General features: G+C 36.4%; 2 protein-coding genes across 2 annotated transcripts in view; both read left to right on the top strand.

The window, feature by feature from the left end:
- The first annotated feature begins 11442 nt into the window (after positions 1-11442).
- Positions 11443-12387, top strand: LOC100916277 (olfactory receptor 13C7-like). The gene has a single exon (XM_003763253.1). The coding sequence runs from the start codon at positions 11443-11445 to the stop codon at positions 12385-12387; it is 945 nt and encodes a 314-aa protein (XP_003763301.1).
- A 4907-nt stretch (positions 12388-17294) lies between these two features.
- Positions 17295-18737, top strand: part of TBC1D2 (TBC1 domain family member 2) — a 53955-nt gene continuing 52512 nt past the window's right edge. Inside the window, exon 1 of the mRNA XM_031945561.1 lies at positions 17295-18005. Within this exon, the coding sequence (XP_031801421.1) occupies positions 17601-18005 (405 nt within the window). The 5' untranslated portion in view covers positions 17295-17600. The remainder of the gene's footprint in view (positions 18006-18737) is intronic.

The following is an 18737-nucleotide window of genomic DNA, read 5'->3' as shown; positions in this document are numbered from 1 at the left end:
TGGCTTAAAATAAGTTTTATTTTATATATATATATATACATATATATATGCTACATCATATACTGTATAAAATCCAATTGGATCAATAACCTAAAGTATTTTTTATTGATCACTTCAATATTGGCAGAAAGCACATAACATATTTTTCTTAATTGCAAGGAGAAAAAAAATGTTGAAAGGGAAGAAATTATTAGCTACACCTCATTACATCATAAGAAAAATATTTTCCTCATAAAAATATCACTGAAATTTTTCAAAGATTAGAAATTTTTTTGTGTTAATTTGATTCTGCCACACAGATTCTAAAAGAATTGATATAAATGCATAAGACTAAAGCCTATCCTCAGTGGGCAAATGGTCAATTTCCGAAAAGATGATTTTCAAAAGAGATGGCCCAGATTACAGGAAATCACTTAACTTATTATGAGAGTAGAAGGGGAGGAAAAGAAAGGAGGAAGAAAAGAGAAGGAAAAGGAGAGCAGCAGTGTCACAGTGCCCATTGGGATAGCAGAAGAAATAATACCTAGCACTTAACAAAAAGTCCACAGGAGCTATATTGCATCCCAAAAATATATAGGTAATCCCGGAATACTTAAGATATCAATTGCTTCTCTGTGCATGAGCCCTGTAATGCAGTTTCTTTACGTGTGCGCTTCAAAGGATTATTCCTCCTGTTTTTAATATTTGTATCTATGGGAGAGTGAGGCCCTAGGTTGGGAAAGAACGAGAGGCAGTAAATGTTCTATTGCTACTTTTCTTACTATTTTATTTCATTAAATGTTTGCTTTGAGAAAATTGTGTCCTGTAGTTGACTAGTAAGAGTTAAAAAACATTAGCAAGAGGGTTATAAGCTGAGGCTTCTGACAAAAGACAGATAAAGTGCTAAAGTGTTTAAAGCACTGTACTTGAAGTCAGGAAGATCTGAGTTCAAATCCATGCTCAGAAATTTCCTTATTGTGTGGTACTGAGCAAGTAAATTAAGTTCTTTGGATCTTAATTTTCTCATTTGTAAAATTGGCATAATAATAGCATCTACTTTACAATGAGATGAGAAGACACAATGAGATAATTTTGTAAAGTCCTTGAAGCACTATGTAAATGCTAACAAGCTATTCTCAATATTCTTAAAATTTAGAGTTCAGTTGATGATAACCTGAAGAGAAAGCAGAGGAAACTCTTTGGAGCTGTGACTTTGTGTACAGTGATAGAAAGTCACAGGACAACAACCCTTCCATCCTTAAATTCTCTCTCCATCATATGAATTTAGAATGTATGTGGGAAGCGTATAGTCTGGGAAATGAATGGTGAAATGCAGAGCTTGACTTTGTATAATCATTAAGCAATTATCCATATATTTCCTGGTATGTGAATAGCAATGCAACTACTGACTCAAAATGACTACTCAGAGATTTCTCAAAGTGAAGCTCAGAAGCTTTATTAGAATCTCAAGAGAAGCAGGCAATCTGCTGAGTTCTCAGAGAGAGGAGGCTAATTTTACAAAGGCCTGGAGGTGATTTAAATAGTCAAAAACCATAAGAACCCTTGACACCCTCCCCTATCTGGTTAATTTTCACTGTCTGCTCAAGTAGAAGTAGCAAAGGTTGGCTAAATTCCAGTCTAGTCAATATAGTTGACTTATTGCAGATGTGTTTGCCTAAATATATTGTGGTAAGCTTGTTACCAGTTTGCAAATGCTTGCTTGAGCTGATATGAGCACTCTATTGTAATGTTTGTACAATTTCATGTTTCCCAAACCCATCAAACCTTCATAAACTAAAATTTAGGTTATGGGTTCAATCTACCTTAGTTAATGGTTTTATGAGAAACCTCATGATTCCTCACAATCTCCTTACAAGAAGGAGATTTATTTAGAGGTAAGAAATCAATTAAGCCAGAGGAGTTAAAGGTTTCTAAAATAACTAAGGAGGCTTGGTTTACCTCAGGCTTTTTCAATCAACAGAGCTAGTCAATTTGGAGGCTTCTCAAATATCCATTTATCCAATAATGCCCATAAAAATATCACTGAAATTTTTCAAAGATTAGAATTTTTTGGTGTAAATTTGATTCTGCCACACAGATTCTAAAAGAAATTGATATAAATTCATAAGACTAAAGCCTATCCTCAATGGACAAATGGTCAATTTCTGGACAAATGATTTTCAAAAGAGATGGGCCAGATTAATTAAATAGTCAGGTTCTTCTCTAAGCAGTTGAATAAAGATCAAAGGGTTACCTCAGGTATTTTCTGCTGGAAAAGTAAATCTTTCCTCTTCTTCCCAAAGCTTTAATGATTAAACAGACCCTTGGTGCTAAGTCTTGAATTACCCAAAGTTATTATTCTGACAAGTCCTCAGTTTCTTGTTTGACTCACTGGTTATGGATTTTTGTGTTGCACCTAACTATTTTCAGGGAATTTAATTATGAGTTTGTAATTGTCTGCTATATTAAAAACAAAATATACCACTTTTTAAAAATACTGTTCCTATTTGACAGAAGGACAAATAGAGATTCATTAACAATCTACTAGTAAAACTTCAATTCAAGGATTCCACTTGTTTCACTATCCTCACTTGAGAGAACACAATAAGTCATATAATTCAACACCTTTCTTGAAAATTTTGATATTCAAGAAATTTGTAATGTCTTCAGTGGAGGAGATACAAAGTCTTCCCCCCAATTTTTTGAGGCAATTGGGGTTAAATGATCCAATTAATAAGTATCTGAGGCTGAATTTGAACTCAAATCCTCTCAACTCCAGGATCAGAAAAGAAAAAACCATCTCCTTTTCACAGATTTTCAGTACTCACTAAATTAACAAACATCCTAACCAACATAGGGAAGGAGTTAAAAAGTATAGATAAAATATGAATCCTACTATCAAGAAATTTACTGTCTAGGTTAGGTTAGTTAAAAGAACACTATGCAAAACATAGTGACAGTACCAGCAAAGAGAGGCAAGTGTCTTGGATGGATAGCAATGTATCTTTTGTCTGGATTCTGGTATATTTTTTCCTAGTATGTAATGTTGTATGTAATGTTGCTTGATGCTTGATCCTTTATCTCATCTTGTCCACCATTCTAATTGACCCATTTAATCATCAGATCTGATTTTGATATTCTGAATACCTTTGTGTCCCTGCTTCAACATCCAGATTCCTAGCATTAATTAACAGCAATATTCTAAGCTACTGGGATCACAATTTCCTCCCTTCCCTAAGTACCTGTCAACTATTACAGGCAAGCAAAAAACACACCCTAAAGTCTGATACAAGTCTTTGGCATTATCCCTTAATTTTTGAGAGGGAGAGAGAGACAGACAGAGACAGAGACAAAGGAAGATAGAGACAGACAGAGAGAGCGACAGAGACAGAGACACCAAGAGAGATAGAGACAGAGAGAGAGAGAGAGAGAGAGAGAGAGAGAGAGAGAGAGAGAGAGAGAGAGGAGAAGAAGGAGGAGAAGGAGGAGGAGGAGGAGGAGGAGGAGGAGGAGGAGGAGGAGGAGGAGGACAGGGACAGGGACAAGGACAGGGACAGGGAGAGGGAAAGAAGGAGGGAGGGAGAAATGGAAAAGGAGAAGGAATAAAAAGGAGAGGGAGAAGGAAAGGGAGAAGGGGAAAGGGAGAGGGACAAAGACCCGTCATCATGCCAAATAAAGCTCCTTGCTAGTTCTTGAAGGTCTATGTATTTGATTTATAAAATAACTTTGCTTAGCAAAGTGCTTGGCACATAGTAGTTACTTAATAAATGCTAGTTGCCATTTATGTATGTTTTGATTAAAGCATGTACAATAAGGCATTGGTATTATCTGAATTATGGAATATTTAAAAATGAATATACCTCTGTTTATTTCTATAACCTATGTAAACAACCGTTCTGGGAATGAATGGTAAAATGCAGAGTCTAACTAACCAAGAATTGTCAAGTAAGCCTAAACTGGTCCTCTTTTAATTAAACATTATTTGCTTTTACAATCAAAAAGAACTGTTAAGCTGATGAGAAAATACACTTTATTAAATGTGTTAATTATTTCCTTTCACTATCCATCTCTTCCCCTCTAAATATATTCTTTCTTTCACCGGCTACAAATAAAGATGTTTTCAGATTTGTAATCTGTGATAATTCATGCAGGACCTGTAAGAAGTTTCCTGTCATGTTTTTAACAGGCTGATCAGAGTCAAATAACTTAACAAGTTTAACTATGCTAACATAATCCTAATTGGATCTTTGGGACATTATCCCGGAAGCATAAAAAGTTCCTAAACTTTATACAATTCAGTTTTGAAACTTTAAATCACTTCAGGGACCAAAAGTAGTCCCAAAAAACAATGAAAGACTTAAATTGGCTTTTAGATTCAATGATTAATTCTTTGACGATTGTATCTGAAATGTGAAATGAAATCAAACATTGAGAAGAGCTGCACATGAAGCCTTAACAATGCCATGGGATTCCTTATTTGAGCATTTATAGATCCAATATTATTATTTCTCCCAAGTAGCAGATTAGGAAACTTTAACCTCTCTCCAATTTATTTAAATGATAAAGGTAAGTGGGATTCAAACCAATAGGAATTAGAAATTTTAAGTTAATGCATCACATTTATAATACTCAGTTCAGGCACAATTAACCTGTGTAAACTATAAATAAGAAAGTCCAATGAAATAATAATTCATATTTGAAAATTTGGTGCACATACCCAGCTATCCAGAAGAGAGAAATATATAACTTCCATAGATACAAATTTCTCCTTTTGTCATTTATTATAGGTATTTCAAGTCTTGGGGAATAGTGTTCAAAACCTTTTTTAAATCTAATAAAATTGTATTACACTGCTGATTATAGATTCAAATGATAGATAGGAACTTAAAGTGTTATATAAGTGATATTATATCAAAATGATATATAATAGTAAAATATAAGTGATATTATCACCAGTCATTACTGTTATTGTTATTATTATGTTATCCCTGTGGCACTATCCTTTGCTATCTCAGGCAGTAATATAAACATGAAAAATTCAGTCGAGTTCTCTAAATTGTTTTTTCTCCGGCAGTATATGTAATTTATTTTATACTCATGTTTTAAGGATTTATATTTTTCATTAGTAAGGATGTGGCTTCCAGCTACTTTTGCAATCGCAATGTTTTGACTTAGTACAGACTTTAAAGTTGCTGAGCTAAATAATTCGTCACCTTGCATTCACACTTGGGCTAAGTTTACTACCACCACCACATTTCATTCAGTAAGTCCTCCAACAACAAAGAGTCTGTGACCAGGCCCATGCTTGGAGCCTCTTGAGGTGCTAAAGCCAGCCAAAGCGAGTGTTCAGTGTGCTTTAAGTAGAAAACTAGGTCCCCTTCCTGCCACAATGAAACATCTAACTAGTATTTTGGGTGGAGAACTCACTTAATAAAAATAAAAAATAAACCACCATGAATAAGAAACATTTCTCTTTAAAAGGGTAAATCTATAATAATGCACAAAAATTTTAATAGTCAATATGTTTTCCCAGATCCATACTCCAAACCATTTTCTACATAGCCCCAGTGATTTTCCTAAAGTGCAGTTCTGATATCACTCCCCTACTCAATAAACTCCAGTAATTCCCTATTACCTCTGAGATCAAATATAAAATCCTCTATTTGGCATGTAAAGCTCTTCACAATTTATTCTCATCATTTTCAGCCTCTATACTCTATAGTCTAGACTACCTGGTCTTCTCTCTGTTCCTCAAAAGTGACACTCCATCTTCCATTTCCATGCTTTTATATTTACTGTCCTCAGTGCCAGGTCAGAAATAGAACAGTTCAAAACTTCTGTGCCTGTCAGCAGTGGGGCTGGGCTCATGAGTGACTTCTGCACTTCTAGACTAGGGGATATAGGAAGACCCTGACTCAAAAAATGAAAACAAATACCAAAAAAAATTTTTTAATGTGCTTTTTTATGATTATATTATGCTGAAAATATGTAATCATTAAAATAAAATGTTATATTATTTTTGTTTTATTGGGGGTGTTGTTTGTTGCTTATTTTTGCTTTTTGCTTTTGCTTTTTTTTCCATTTTACAATGGACTATGATCCCATTTATCTGACATACTGGTAGACTGGTGACTCTCCATGGTTCTGGAATTGTACCATAGTGAATAATAGTGAGTCTTCAAAAAGACATTACTATCAAGAAAGAAATTATATACAAAAATATACACTCCTGCCTATATGAATGAAAATAATTATTTCTGAGAATGTTTATTGTCATATTGATTTGTTCCTCTATTTATGTCCTCCTCCAGTTCTCCCAATATATATGTTTAAAGATATAGAATATAAGTTTACAAATGGGCATTTGTCTCTTATTCATAGACCAACCTAGATAAGTAAAAATAAAAACTTAAAACCAGAAAGCTTGTTACCTGGATATAACATATATAATATATCTCATAGATACCCTATATATTAGATAGGTAGACATATAGATCATCTTTTTTGGCCCTTGCTACTCCCAAAGAGCATCTATTGAAGCATGAAAGTATTATATGTTTAAGGAGAGAATACCCGCAATAATAAAATCATGAATATTTTAAGTACTTTGATATGAATTAGTTAAGTAATAATTAAGCTTCATAATAATATAGTTTGCTTAATATAATCAATATGAAAATCTTTTTTTTAAATTCTCCATCTGGATTAATATTTATGTAGTACTTTTCATTTTACAAAGAAATTGTGCATTTATTACCTAACTTGCTCCTTACTATAGGCCCTAAATTAGTCAGGACATAAATCATTATACCTACTTTTCAATTCTTGAGATAGCTGTTTATGAACATGACCTAAGCAATAATCCAATCTCCTATCTCCCTTGTACAGGTATATAAAACATGATGAAGAATCTTCCACAATTTCTTCATTGCTCACTTCTGTTGAATCATAATGGTACAGTAACTCTAAGAGGAAACAAGAAAGCATTGATAAGGATTACAGAATTTCTGTCATAGATCTCTCATTTTCAAACCCCACAAGTTCTCTCTAAAACCCCACATAATTCATAGCATGTCTAGCACCTAAAACATTTTCAGGAAAGCATAAGACAGGAACAGAGAGAAACATGGAAAGCCCTTAAGGAACATCACATCAAAGGATGGAAGAACTAAAGCAGTAAGAAATTTTTTAAAACTGACAACAAAAAACAAGTGCTAAGGGGCATGTAATATTTTAATTGGTAATCGAAGGCATTATGTTAAAAGAAAATAGCATGTATAGGAAGTGAATAAATTGTTAAAAGGATAATTCCAAGAATGACTTTGAGATTTATGGGCCATAGTTTCTAATTTGAGAAAATAGCTTCTTGACCAGGAATGAACTACACCTAACAATTATTGAAAAAAATTATTTGCTTGGAGGCATGAAAATCTAATTAAAGCATTTTAAATGTAAAAGGAAGGGACAAAGAAAATGTCCTGCATGTATATGTCAAACTATATTACTGCATGTATTTGCCATAAAGAATAACTACAAAATTCAGAGGCGGGATTACAATAAAAAAAACCCAGAAAAATCCATTATAGAAAAAAATGCAAAAAAGGATCTAGCATCATATATATGAAGCATGGGGCAATAAGAAAGCTGAATTAAATGACAATAAAAAATACAAATTCAATCTAAGATAGCTAAAACTTGGTAAGATAGGGTCCATAGTCAGAAAAAGAACAAAACAGATAAAGAATGGAAAGGCAAGGAAGAATTATATTGTAAGAAGATATACTCAAGTGGGAAAATTCAGAAACCATAAAGGAAAATATGATGGTGACTATTTGAATGAATATCAACAGAATAAAAACCAGAAGTGATATTGCTATTGTGGCATATTACAAGATAACTGAATAGACAAAGGAAGGGGGAAAATTCAGGGAAAAAATCACAAGCTTGACCCAGAGACATGATACAGTAAGGTGAAAGAAATGCAAATATCCAACATTTTTTGGAGTTCTTTTTGTTCAAAACGGAGAAGCTATTGATTTCTTAGCTTCCTTCAATAATAATTTCCTGGTTTGAAAGGAAAAAGGAAATAGCATGGTGACTAGTATGCTAGACCTGATGGTCACCAAAAAGGAGAAACAGATTGCTAGACTAGAAATGGTTATTAAAAGACATTTTATAATTTCTAGTAGAGAATAGAAATAGTATGGAATGTAGCTAACATGTTTGTTATTGTTCAGTCTGAAATCAGACCCTTCCAACTCTTTATTATTCCATTTGAGGAGTTTTTGTTTTGTTTTGTTTTTTGGCAAAGATACAATTCATTTTATGGATGAGGATCTGGGATAAAGAAGATTAAGTGATGCCCAAGGTCGCACAGCTAGTAAGTGTCTGAAGCCAGATTTGAACATGAATCTTCCTCACTTCGGGCCTACCACTCTATCTTCTGTACTATTACCTGTCCAATATTTGGGAAGAGTCAATTACTAGGGTTCAGAGAAAATATAGGTAAGGTTTAAAATTCCATAAGAGATTCCACACAGAAAGGAAGGGGGAGCTTTCAATAATGAATTTCTGATTTGCCAAGGTTAGACTTACATTAAATAATAAAGAGCAAAATAAGTGGAACCAAGAAAGCATTATATACAGTATTGAATATTGAAGAACAACTTTGAGCAACTAAGTCATCTTGATCATTAAAAATACCTAAATTAGCTATAAAGGATATACATATAAAGGAAGACACTATCTGTATCCTGAGAAAGAACTGATAAATAGAAGTATTATAAAATGTTTTTACATATATGTAAGCTCTTTGAGGGCAGGGACTGTCTTTCTTTTTACTAGTATTTGTATTCCAAGTATTAAGCATAGTGAAAGTGCTTGGCAAGGTTATTGTTGATGACCAGATGACCTCTTAGGTTCCTTCCAACCCTAAAATTCTGTGATTCTGATATTAAAGGTATACATGATATCCTAAAGGCCTTATCTTCTTAATTTTTGTCTCCCTGCATTATATGTGTCCTTGAGGAATTTTTATGGATTAAACATGCTATGGATTATCTGAGGTTATGGATAGAAAGAACACCAGAGGACCTAGGGATAAGCAATCTGTGTCACAAGATATTACCATCTACAACCTTGACATCAAATTCTTTCCTTCTTTCTCAGGCATCCCAGTGTCATGAGATCACAGGACTTAGAAAGTAGATGTGGATTTCAAAAGATTCAGTCTAATGGGTTCAATAGCTGTTATCAGAATAGACATGGATAGATACAATCAATACAAAGAAACAGAGAAGAAACATAGGTGAACATGCTAAGGACCCACTATCAAAAGGAAACTTCACAGCATCAAAGTTAAATGGAGGTAAGAGCTCTTATCATTTTCTTTGATTTAAACATGATAATCAATCCAGGTTAGTTCTTCTGCAGATAGAATAAATTCTGGTAGCATTTATTCTTTATCCAAAACAACTTTCCCATTGTCAAAAAGGTTCATCCACCCAATCCATTCCTAATTGCACACAAATGTATGTGCTTTGGGGATAGGAAAAACCGATATGCCTCTTTACTGTAAATTATCTGCATTTGAATTACTGCAGTTGAAAAAAGAAAAGAGTCCTTTTTTCTAAATATCATATTTAGGTCCCAAAGACTGACATTATAACAATGCCCTTTGACTAACTGATTTAGTCTTGCTTGATAAGTCAAAAATAATTATGTCCTTGAGAGCAAGTCACATAAGTTAGTCAGTGTTTATCAGTCCATTAATTATACTCAGTAAACAACATTAAGTTTCTAATAGTACAGACAGACTGTTTCTAGTTACTAGGGGAAAAACAAACAAAATAAGCAGTAGATGGCAAGGGACTTATGGGGTGATTGAACATAGGAGCAATTAGTCTGAGAATAGCGGTGGGAAGGAAAAAATGAAGAAATTAGTGAAGGACTTTAACACTGTTGATTAGAAGTAGAGATATGATTCACATTAATTGCAGGTTATCAGGAAAGAAACAGAACTATGAACCAAGACAAAGTGAACAAACTTTGTTCTAGGGTACCAGAATCAACAAGACTAAAAAGAGAAATTGCGTATCTTCCCCAAAGCAATTCTCTATAACTTGCAATCATCTAATCTCTCTACCAGGCAGGAGAAATATCTTCTTGACTAGCCCCAGGCCACTTCCTATCAAGAATCCTGCCCCTTGAATGTACCTATCTGGGACTAACATTTTCTGTCAGTGTGCCAGAATGATTCTACTATAATAGTTAGAATGACTTGTAGAGTCATACTGGAATATTAGTAGAAAATGTTAGTCTCAGATAAGTATAAATCCATTCAACAGTACTTTTCAAAGCTGCTCTCTCTTCTCCATTTATTTTGCCACCACCCTGTTTTAAGTGTCCTTATTCATCTTTCCTTCTTCAGCATCTTCCTTTTCTAATCTATTCTTCTTGTAACTTTCACAATAATCTTCCTTGTGTATAAGTCTGATCATGTCATTTACCTGCTAAAAAATATTTAATGATTCTCTGTTGCCAGTAGAATAAAATACAAAATTCCTTAACTTAGTGTTTAAGATCCTTCATAATGCAGATCCAGTTTACCTTTCTAATTGTTTCACTCCACTTAATCCTTCACATAGTGGACATTCCATCCATATTTTTCTTCACCCTGTCCCAACACTATACATTTGCAGAAATCATGCCTTATTCCTTGAATGGTCTACTTACGCATGTCTATCTATTTGAAATTTTTTACTTCCTTCAAATCTCAGCTCAAGGACCACAACCTCCATGAAAATCCATGGTACACCCCCCTCAACTAAAATTAATCTTACTATCTTCAAATTTTCTTTGTTTTTATCTCCCCTTGCCTATACTACATTATGTGTAGTGATACTGGTCTGTGTATTTGTCATATATCCTGTTGTTTCTTGTGGGGAAAGGTCTAGGTTGTAAAGTCCATAATGAATATTCATTCACTCCTCATATCTGATTTACAGAATATTTTCCTACAAGTTCAAATCAAGTGTCACTGTTCCTCAAGTTGCTCCCCAAATAACATCAAATTCTTTATATATGCATACACGTGCACACATATAATAAATACATAAATATATATATGTATATATAATATATATACTTATCAGGACATAGTTTGTTTCCTCATAATAGAATGTAAGCTCTTTGATAACAGATATTGTTTCATTTTTGGTTTTCTATCCCCAGAACCTAGCACAATTTCTGAAATAAAGTAGGCACTTATTAAATCTCAACTGAATGAATAAGTCACTTTTCTGTTACCTGTTGACTTCATATTTTAAAAGGTTAGAGAAAACAGTAAACACAGACCCAGAAATTTCTAACTTTTTCCAATTAAAAAGCAGTGGTGACCCTGTAATTTTTAAAGAATGAAATGTTTGGTACTCTAAATTCTTGCAGGAAATGAACAGAAAATAAATGGAAGAAGCGAATCAGACTACCTATGTTACAAGATTTGTTCTCCTAGGACTTTCTGCGCATCCAAAGCTTGAAAAAATTTTCTTTTTGCTAATTCTAGTGATGTATCTGGTAATCCTTCTGGGCAATGGCATCCTCATCATAGTAACTATCTATGACTCCCACCTGCACACCCCCATGTACTTCTTCCTTGGCAACCTCTCCTTCCTGGACATTTGCTATACAACCTCTTCTGTCCCTCTGATTCTAGACAGCTTTCTCACCCCAAGAAAAACTATTTCTTTTTTTGGTTGCACAGTGCAAATGTTTTTGTCTTTCGCTATGGGAGCAACTGAATGCGTGCTTCTGAGCATGATGGCATTTGATCGCTATGTAGCCATCTGCAAGCCCCTGAGATATCCTGTCATCATGAGCAAGGCAGCCTACGTGCCAATGGCAATGGGATCCTGGATAGCGGGAGCTGTCAATTCAGTTGTACAGACATCTCTTGCAATGCAATTGCCTTTTTGTGGAGACAACATCATCAATCATTTCACTTGTGAAATTCTAGCTGTTCTTAAACTGGCCTGTGCAGATATCATAACCAATGTGATTAGCATGGTAGTGGCAAATATGATTTTTCTAGTTGTGCCAGTTCTGTTCATTTTTGTTTCCTACGTTTTCATCATTTCCACCATTCTGAGGATTCCTTCTGCAGAAGGAAAACGCAAAGCTTTCTCCACCTGCTCTGCCCACCTGACAGTGGTGATTATATTCTATGGGACCATACTTTTCATGTATGCAAAACCTAAGTCTAAAGATTCTCTTGGAGCAGATAAACAGCAAATAGCAGACAAGCTCATCTCCCTTTTCTATGGTGTGGTTACCCCCATGCTCAATCCTTTGATCTACAGTCTTAGGAACAAGGATGTGAAAACAGCTGTGAAGAATATGCTAACTCAATAGCTCTTCACTGAGTGAAGGACTAGAAAGAACATTAGAGGTCATCTAATCCAACAAACACCCCTTTCACCACTGATCTTTTAACAGATAAAGAAATGAATATAGAATAAGGGTTAGGGCAAAGATTTTGGCACCTTGCTCTGAGCCACATAACTTTTGTAGCAGATTCTGAACTGGAACATTAAAGATATTTAAAAACAAAAACAAGTTCCTTGTGAGTAGGAGTTATTTCATTCATTATATATGTGTTCTCAGCATCTAGTAAAGTGCCTGGCACATAGTAGATACTTAATAAAGACTTGCTAATTGATTGATTTCTCTGAGATCCAAAATAGAAAGAATGTGATATGATATATGTCTTTGCCAAAAAGATGTTATTATGTAGAACTAGAATGTAAAATGAAACGATCATTTCAAAATCTTTTACCTTGGTCCCAAAAATTATAAATATAGCTCATAGAAAGTAGGATTTGTGCAAAATATTTGGTAGCTAAAAAGTCAAGTGACAACTGAGAGCAGGTGTTAAGTTTGTGTAACATTTTTTAACTCTTCTTTAGTAAAAATGATAGTATTTTTAAAAGGAATTCCTCTAGATGATATCTTTTATCAGTCATTGTTTTTTTTCTAGGAATTCTTAAGCTCTTACCAATTTTTTATTTACTTCCTACTGATATTTAACTCTGAAATTTTCAATGCCTCTCACTCATTCTCCAGACCCATATCCCTAGATATATTTATAAGTCTTTGGGAGATGAGAATGCCAGCAGTAAAAAAAGAGATATAGAAAATAAAGAGGTAGGGGAGAATTGCCTTTTAAATCTCCTAATTATATCTATATTATGACTAGACAGGAAAGCCACAAGGTAGAAAATAGAAAAGGGAAAAAGAGAGTCTGGAGGACACAATGCATGTTCTTCCTTTTTTTTTTTTTTTAAAAAAAAAAAGCTTTATTGATATGTTTTGTATTTATATTACAAATACTCATAGATTATTCCCACTCCACTAGGTCTTGGGTAACAAATTAAGACAATTAAGCAAAATTAGTAACACGAGTTCATATGAAAGTAAATACAGCCTTGTACACCTGTTGTATCAGCAACACACACATCTCTATTGAAAAAAAAATACTTATTTTGATCAACAGAAATCTATTTTCTCCCTATTCCTCTCCTATGTCACCCTATAGAGGAATACAACAAATTGTTGTAATAAATATGCATAAAGAAGCAAAATAAATTCCTTCATTGCCTGTCAGGTTGTTCTGTTGATTTCACTATTACATGCCTTTGAAACTTGGGCATCAGCACTATGCTAGAAAATTGAAGTTTCCACTTGAATTGTCTTAGGAAAATTCTGAAGATTAGTTAGCAAGATAAGATACCAGACACTGTGGTCCCCTCTCTTGAGCTGAAATAGTAAGCAACAGGAGCAATTTTGAAAGACTGGCCTCAAATCCCAAATGCCAAAGTCAAACTTACCCCAAAAACTATTTTATAGAGAACACCCACAAAGGAAGCACTCACATGATAGCCAGAAGAAACTATTTAAGAACACTTCTGAAGATACTTTAAAGAATTTTGATATCAACTGTGAGACACAGGAAATGCTGGCAGGATCTTCCATATGGCATGCCTGCATCAAAGATGGTATTGTATTCCATGAATACAAAGAATTACAGAAGCACAATAGAAACATGAGATGGACAAATCTAAAGGCATTTCAATCCCAAACATTCAAATGAGCTACATGTGCCTAACTTGGGATAGAGCCTTCCAAATTCATATTGGACTGTTCAATCACAGATGAACATACTCTATCCTAACCTCAATATCGTGATGGCATTGATCGCCTTTGAAAATGAAGGATGAATAACAATATGTGTGTTTGTATATATGTAGGCAGGTATGTATTTGTCTTAACCCCACCCTAAAACTATTACTTCATTACCAAGTGATACCAGGAGAGGGTCATCATCAGGCCCCTTGAATCATGGGTGGTCAATTTATTAGCCATAGTTCTTTCAATTTCAAAAGTTATTTGTTTTTACAGTGTTATCATTAATGTATTATTTTGCCTGGCTTTATTCATTTTATTCTTTATCAGTTTAATAAGTCTTTGAAATTGTTTTTATAATATTTATGCTGTAAAATTAGCTGTCCTGATTCTACTTACTTTATTCTACATCAATTCATACAAGTCTTCTTTCCATGTCCCTTTGAAATCATCTTATTACCTAAATTCTTATTGTACGTTAGTGCTCCATTTTATTCATATACAATGACTTATTCGGTCATTACTCAGTTGATGGGCATCCAATTTCAATTTTCTCATTTTTGCCACCACAAAAAGAGGTATGATAAATATTTTTTATGTTATGAGTGAACTATAATATAAAGGTAAACCGAAGTAACTTTTTCAGCAAGATAACAAGGGCATGCTGCCTGTAAATAAATGGCTCAGTGACTTGCTTCCATTTATATCAAAGACCCGGCCAGATGGGAAATTTCCCTTTTATAGATTTTGGGGAGTACAGAACAAAGAACAGAACAGTTCACTGGATCATGGGATTAGAGACAATGATGACCTGAAATGCCACACTAAGAAGTTTAAACTTTATCCCTTAAATAGTGAGTAATCATTGCAAGGTTTTGGGCAGGGCAAAGACATGGTCTGACTTGTATGTTAGGAAGATTAGTCTAGTAGATGTGAGTGAATCGCAGCACAAAGAGACCAGTTGTAGATAGGAAGCTATTAACAATCATGTAGTCAGGGAATGATCACAAAATAAATATTTGTGTAGGGGAGTTAGTGGACTGAATGTGACATGTCAAAATTTGAAGTTTTTTCCAAACTTGGCAGACCCAGTGAATAGAGTGCTAGACCTGTATTAAAGAGACATCTTGAGTTCATATTTGGCCTCAGACACTTATTAACTGTGTGACCCTGTTTGCCTCAGTTTCCACATCTAAAATGAGCTGGAAAAGGAAATGGCAATTTCAGCATCTTTGCCAAGAAAACCCAAAATGGGGTCATAAAAACACAACTCAATAACAATCAACTGAAACACATTTTAATATCTCTATAATTTCTTAGTTTTCAAGAGTTATTGTGGTCAAAAAATTCATCACCCAGCCAACAATCAATCTGAATCTTGGGAGATTATGGATATAAATCCTGGGTAATAATAATAGCAGCTGTCATTTACAAAGTGCTTTAGTGTAGAAAGTGTTTTTTTATTATTCGAGTCTCCTAAAAAACTCTTAAAAGATTTAATACTGGAGAGGTAGACATTTAGGGGACTCATTTCACAGATGAGGAAACTGTGACGTTAAGTGACTTGAGCATAATCAAATACAGAAATAAGATCTGAACCTAGGTTTTCCTGATTCCAAAAGTGGAACATTGTTTCTACTACTGTAAACTCATTGCGAAGTGATAAACCTCTCAAAACCTAGCTAGCCTGATCATCAGACCAGTAATTAAATGTAACTGAGGAGACAAAAAGGTAATGCTAGCTTTGATTGCATCGAGAAACATTGTTTCTACTACTGTAAACTCATTGCGAAGTGATAAACCTCTCAAAACCTAGCTAGCCTGATCATCAGACCAGTAATTAAATGTAACTGAGGAGACAAAAAGGTAATGCTAGCTTTGATTGCATCGAGAAACATTGTTTCTACTACTGTAAACTCATTGCGAAGTGATAAACCTCTCAAAACCTAGCTAGCCTGATCATCAGACCAGTAATTAAATGTAACTGAGGAGACAAAAAGGTAATGCTAGCTTTGATTTCATCCAGAAGCAGGTCCAGAGGTCATTGTCTGGTTATCCGCTACCCTAATCAAACTACATCTGGAATATACTATGGTCAGTTCTGGGGGGTACACATTTTAGCAAGAACATTAATAAGGCAGAACAAACACATCCTGAAGGGATAGAACTAATATCGTTAATGATCGTTATGACAATTTCAGACCGCGAAGGAACCAAAGGCAATTTACTCGAAGGGCAGGGAGGGGGGGAAGGCGAGGGGAGTAAAGAGGCGGATTAGTTTGAGAGCTTCCTTTAAATCGTGGTGGGAAAGGATTTTCAGCTTGGCCACAGCGGGGAAGAATCGGGAGCCATCCCCCCAAATTGCAGACTTCCAGCTTTCTCTGATACATTGTCTCCATCTCCAACTGAATTCCTGAAGGGAACCAACTTCTTTTTATTTTATTTGTATTCAAGCTTTAGCACAATACTGGGAAAAGAGGAAAAGCTTAATAAATGTTTTCTTTCATCTGACAAAAAAAAAAAGCCAACAAAAACGAGAGGGAGCTCCTCTTCAGGGAGTGAGTTGCCCGGCCCCCGCCATGTCTTCGGGGCTGGGAGAACTCCTTATCAGGGATGTCATCCACGGGATCCGGGTTCAGGCCCTGCTACCCTGCAATTTGGTGAAATGGGGGAATGGTTTCTCAAACTCAGGGCGGCAGCGGGGATTACGACACTCTCTGAGGTCAGTCAGGTGCTCCACTCCTCCAGGGCCCGCCACACCCGACCGCATTAAAGGCAGGTAACTCCTCGGGTCAGTCACAAGGAAAGGCTTGACAGGTAGCCACGTGGGCCCTGGAACGTTCTCTAAGAGGAAGCCTCGGGCGGACAGGGCGGGGAAAGGGACAATCTTCCCTTTCTAGGTTTTCGAGAAAAGGTGTGGACAATTTGGAATGCGGGAAGGGGGACTGAGCGAGGAAAGGAAGAGAAGTGAGCCCCGCCCCCAGAGGAGGCTGGAAACCTAGGGCTCGCAAGTCCGCTCCTATTGGAGGAGCCGCGAGCCAGCGGCAAAGATGGCGTGGGCAGCCGCCGGAAGAGGGCGTGGCCAGGAGCATCTCGGGCAATGAAGGGGAGGAGCTAGACAGGTTGGAGGCGGGGCCTTGGGGGGCGCGGCTGTCGGTGGAACGGCGTCTCAGTGAGCTCCGGCTCTGGAAGGGCTTGGGGGTCTTTCTGTTGCAGCGGCGGGTTCGAGGTATCCTTTAGCTACCCCGCTCCGCCCCGCCTTGGGCCCCGTCCAACTCGGGTTACCTCAGAATCTCCCCAAAGCAGCGGGTGGGCGCGGGACGCCCCGACCCCCTAGCTACCGGGGTCTACCCGCATCCACTCCGCCGCGAGCCCCGGAGCTAACCGTGAATGAAGCTTGGCTCCGGAGAGGAGGCCCTTCCCTCCCCTGCATTAACCCCGAGATGGAGGAGGGAATCCCGAAGGAGCCCGGGCCCCCGGCTCCCCACGAGGCTTCCCCCGAGCCGGAGAGCGGGCATGACCCCACCCTAGCGGCCGAGAAAGGTGCGGCGTCCCCAAATGACTCGGAGGCTGCCCTGCCCAAGCCCGAAAAAGAAGCCAAGAACGGGGCGCCCAAGAAGCTCTGCGGGTACTTGCTTAAATTCGGCGGCAAAGGGCCCATCAAGGGCTGGAAATCCCGCTGGTTCTTCTACGAGGAGAGAAAGTGCCACCTGAATTACTCCCGGACAGCCCAGGATGCTAATCCCCTGGGGAGCATCGACCTTGCCACTGCTACCTTTGATTGCAAAGTGGAAGCGGAGGAAGGCACTTTTGAGATCAAAACTCCCAATCGAGTTTTTACCCTGAAGGTAAATAGAATTGCTATTAGTTTAACTACTTGTAATTGGTAAAATTCTATTGTTAGCTAGTCCTGATCTCCCTTAATTCTGGTGTCTTCCCCCTGTTTTTGACTTTCAGTGTATCCTGCATTTATTTGACTTATTTGTACTTCAATCAACACTTATTAAGCGCTACTAAGTACGTAAATGTTTACATGCTGTCTCCCCAGTTAGACTGGGCTCCTTGGGATCTGTACTTTCACATCTTGGGAACACCTTTTATATATTCTTTTGTATGCCCTGAGGTTCGCTAAGTGCTTGGCATTCTTAATAACTTTTGCCCTTATCTATTTCAATGGTAAAATTTGGAATCATAACCTTAGGTCAAAGTTTATGTGTGTGTGTGTGTGTGTGTGTGTGTGTCTGTAAGATTTCTCAACTATAGGACTGTATATTTCTCTTTCCTAATTAAAAGTGAAATGTTGTGGATGGAAATTTTTTAATCTCATCAGAAATGGAGATACTGGGTCTACATTTTGTCTCCTGGAATGGGTGCTTCCTGCTAGGAAAAAGCAAAGCACTTTAGAGCCTTTGATTTCTTTGACTGATTGCTATCTCCCTAATTTGATGTGGATTGTTTTCTCTAGCTCTTCACTGATGTTTTTATTTAATCTGTATAACGTCCTTTCTGGGAATAATAGGATAAATAGTTTAAGGAAGTTTGACCTAACTAGGTGGCTAAAGAGTGGTGCCTTAGGGTAG

The sequence above is a fragment of the Sarcophilus harrisii genome, chromosome 1 (assembly GCF_902635505.1).
Source record: "Sarcophilus harrisii chromosome 1, mSarHar1.11, whole genome shotgun sequence".
NCBI lineage: Eukaryota > Metazoa > Chordata > Mammalia > Dasyuromorphia > Dasyuridae > Sarcophilus > Sarcophilus harrisii.
The sequence above is the reverse complement of the archived record's forward strand: the minus strand, read 5'-3'. Positions and strand labels throughout refer to the sequence as shown.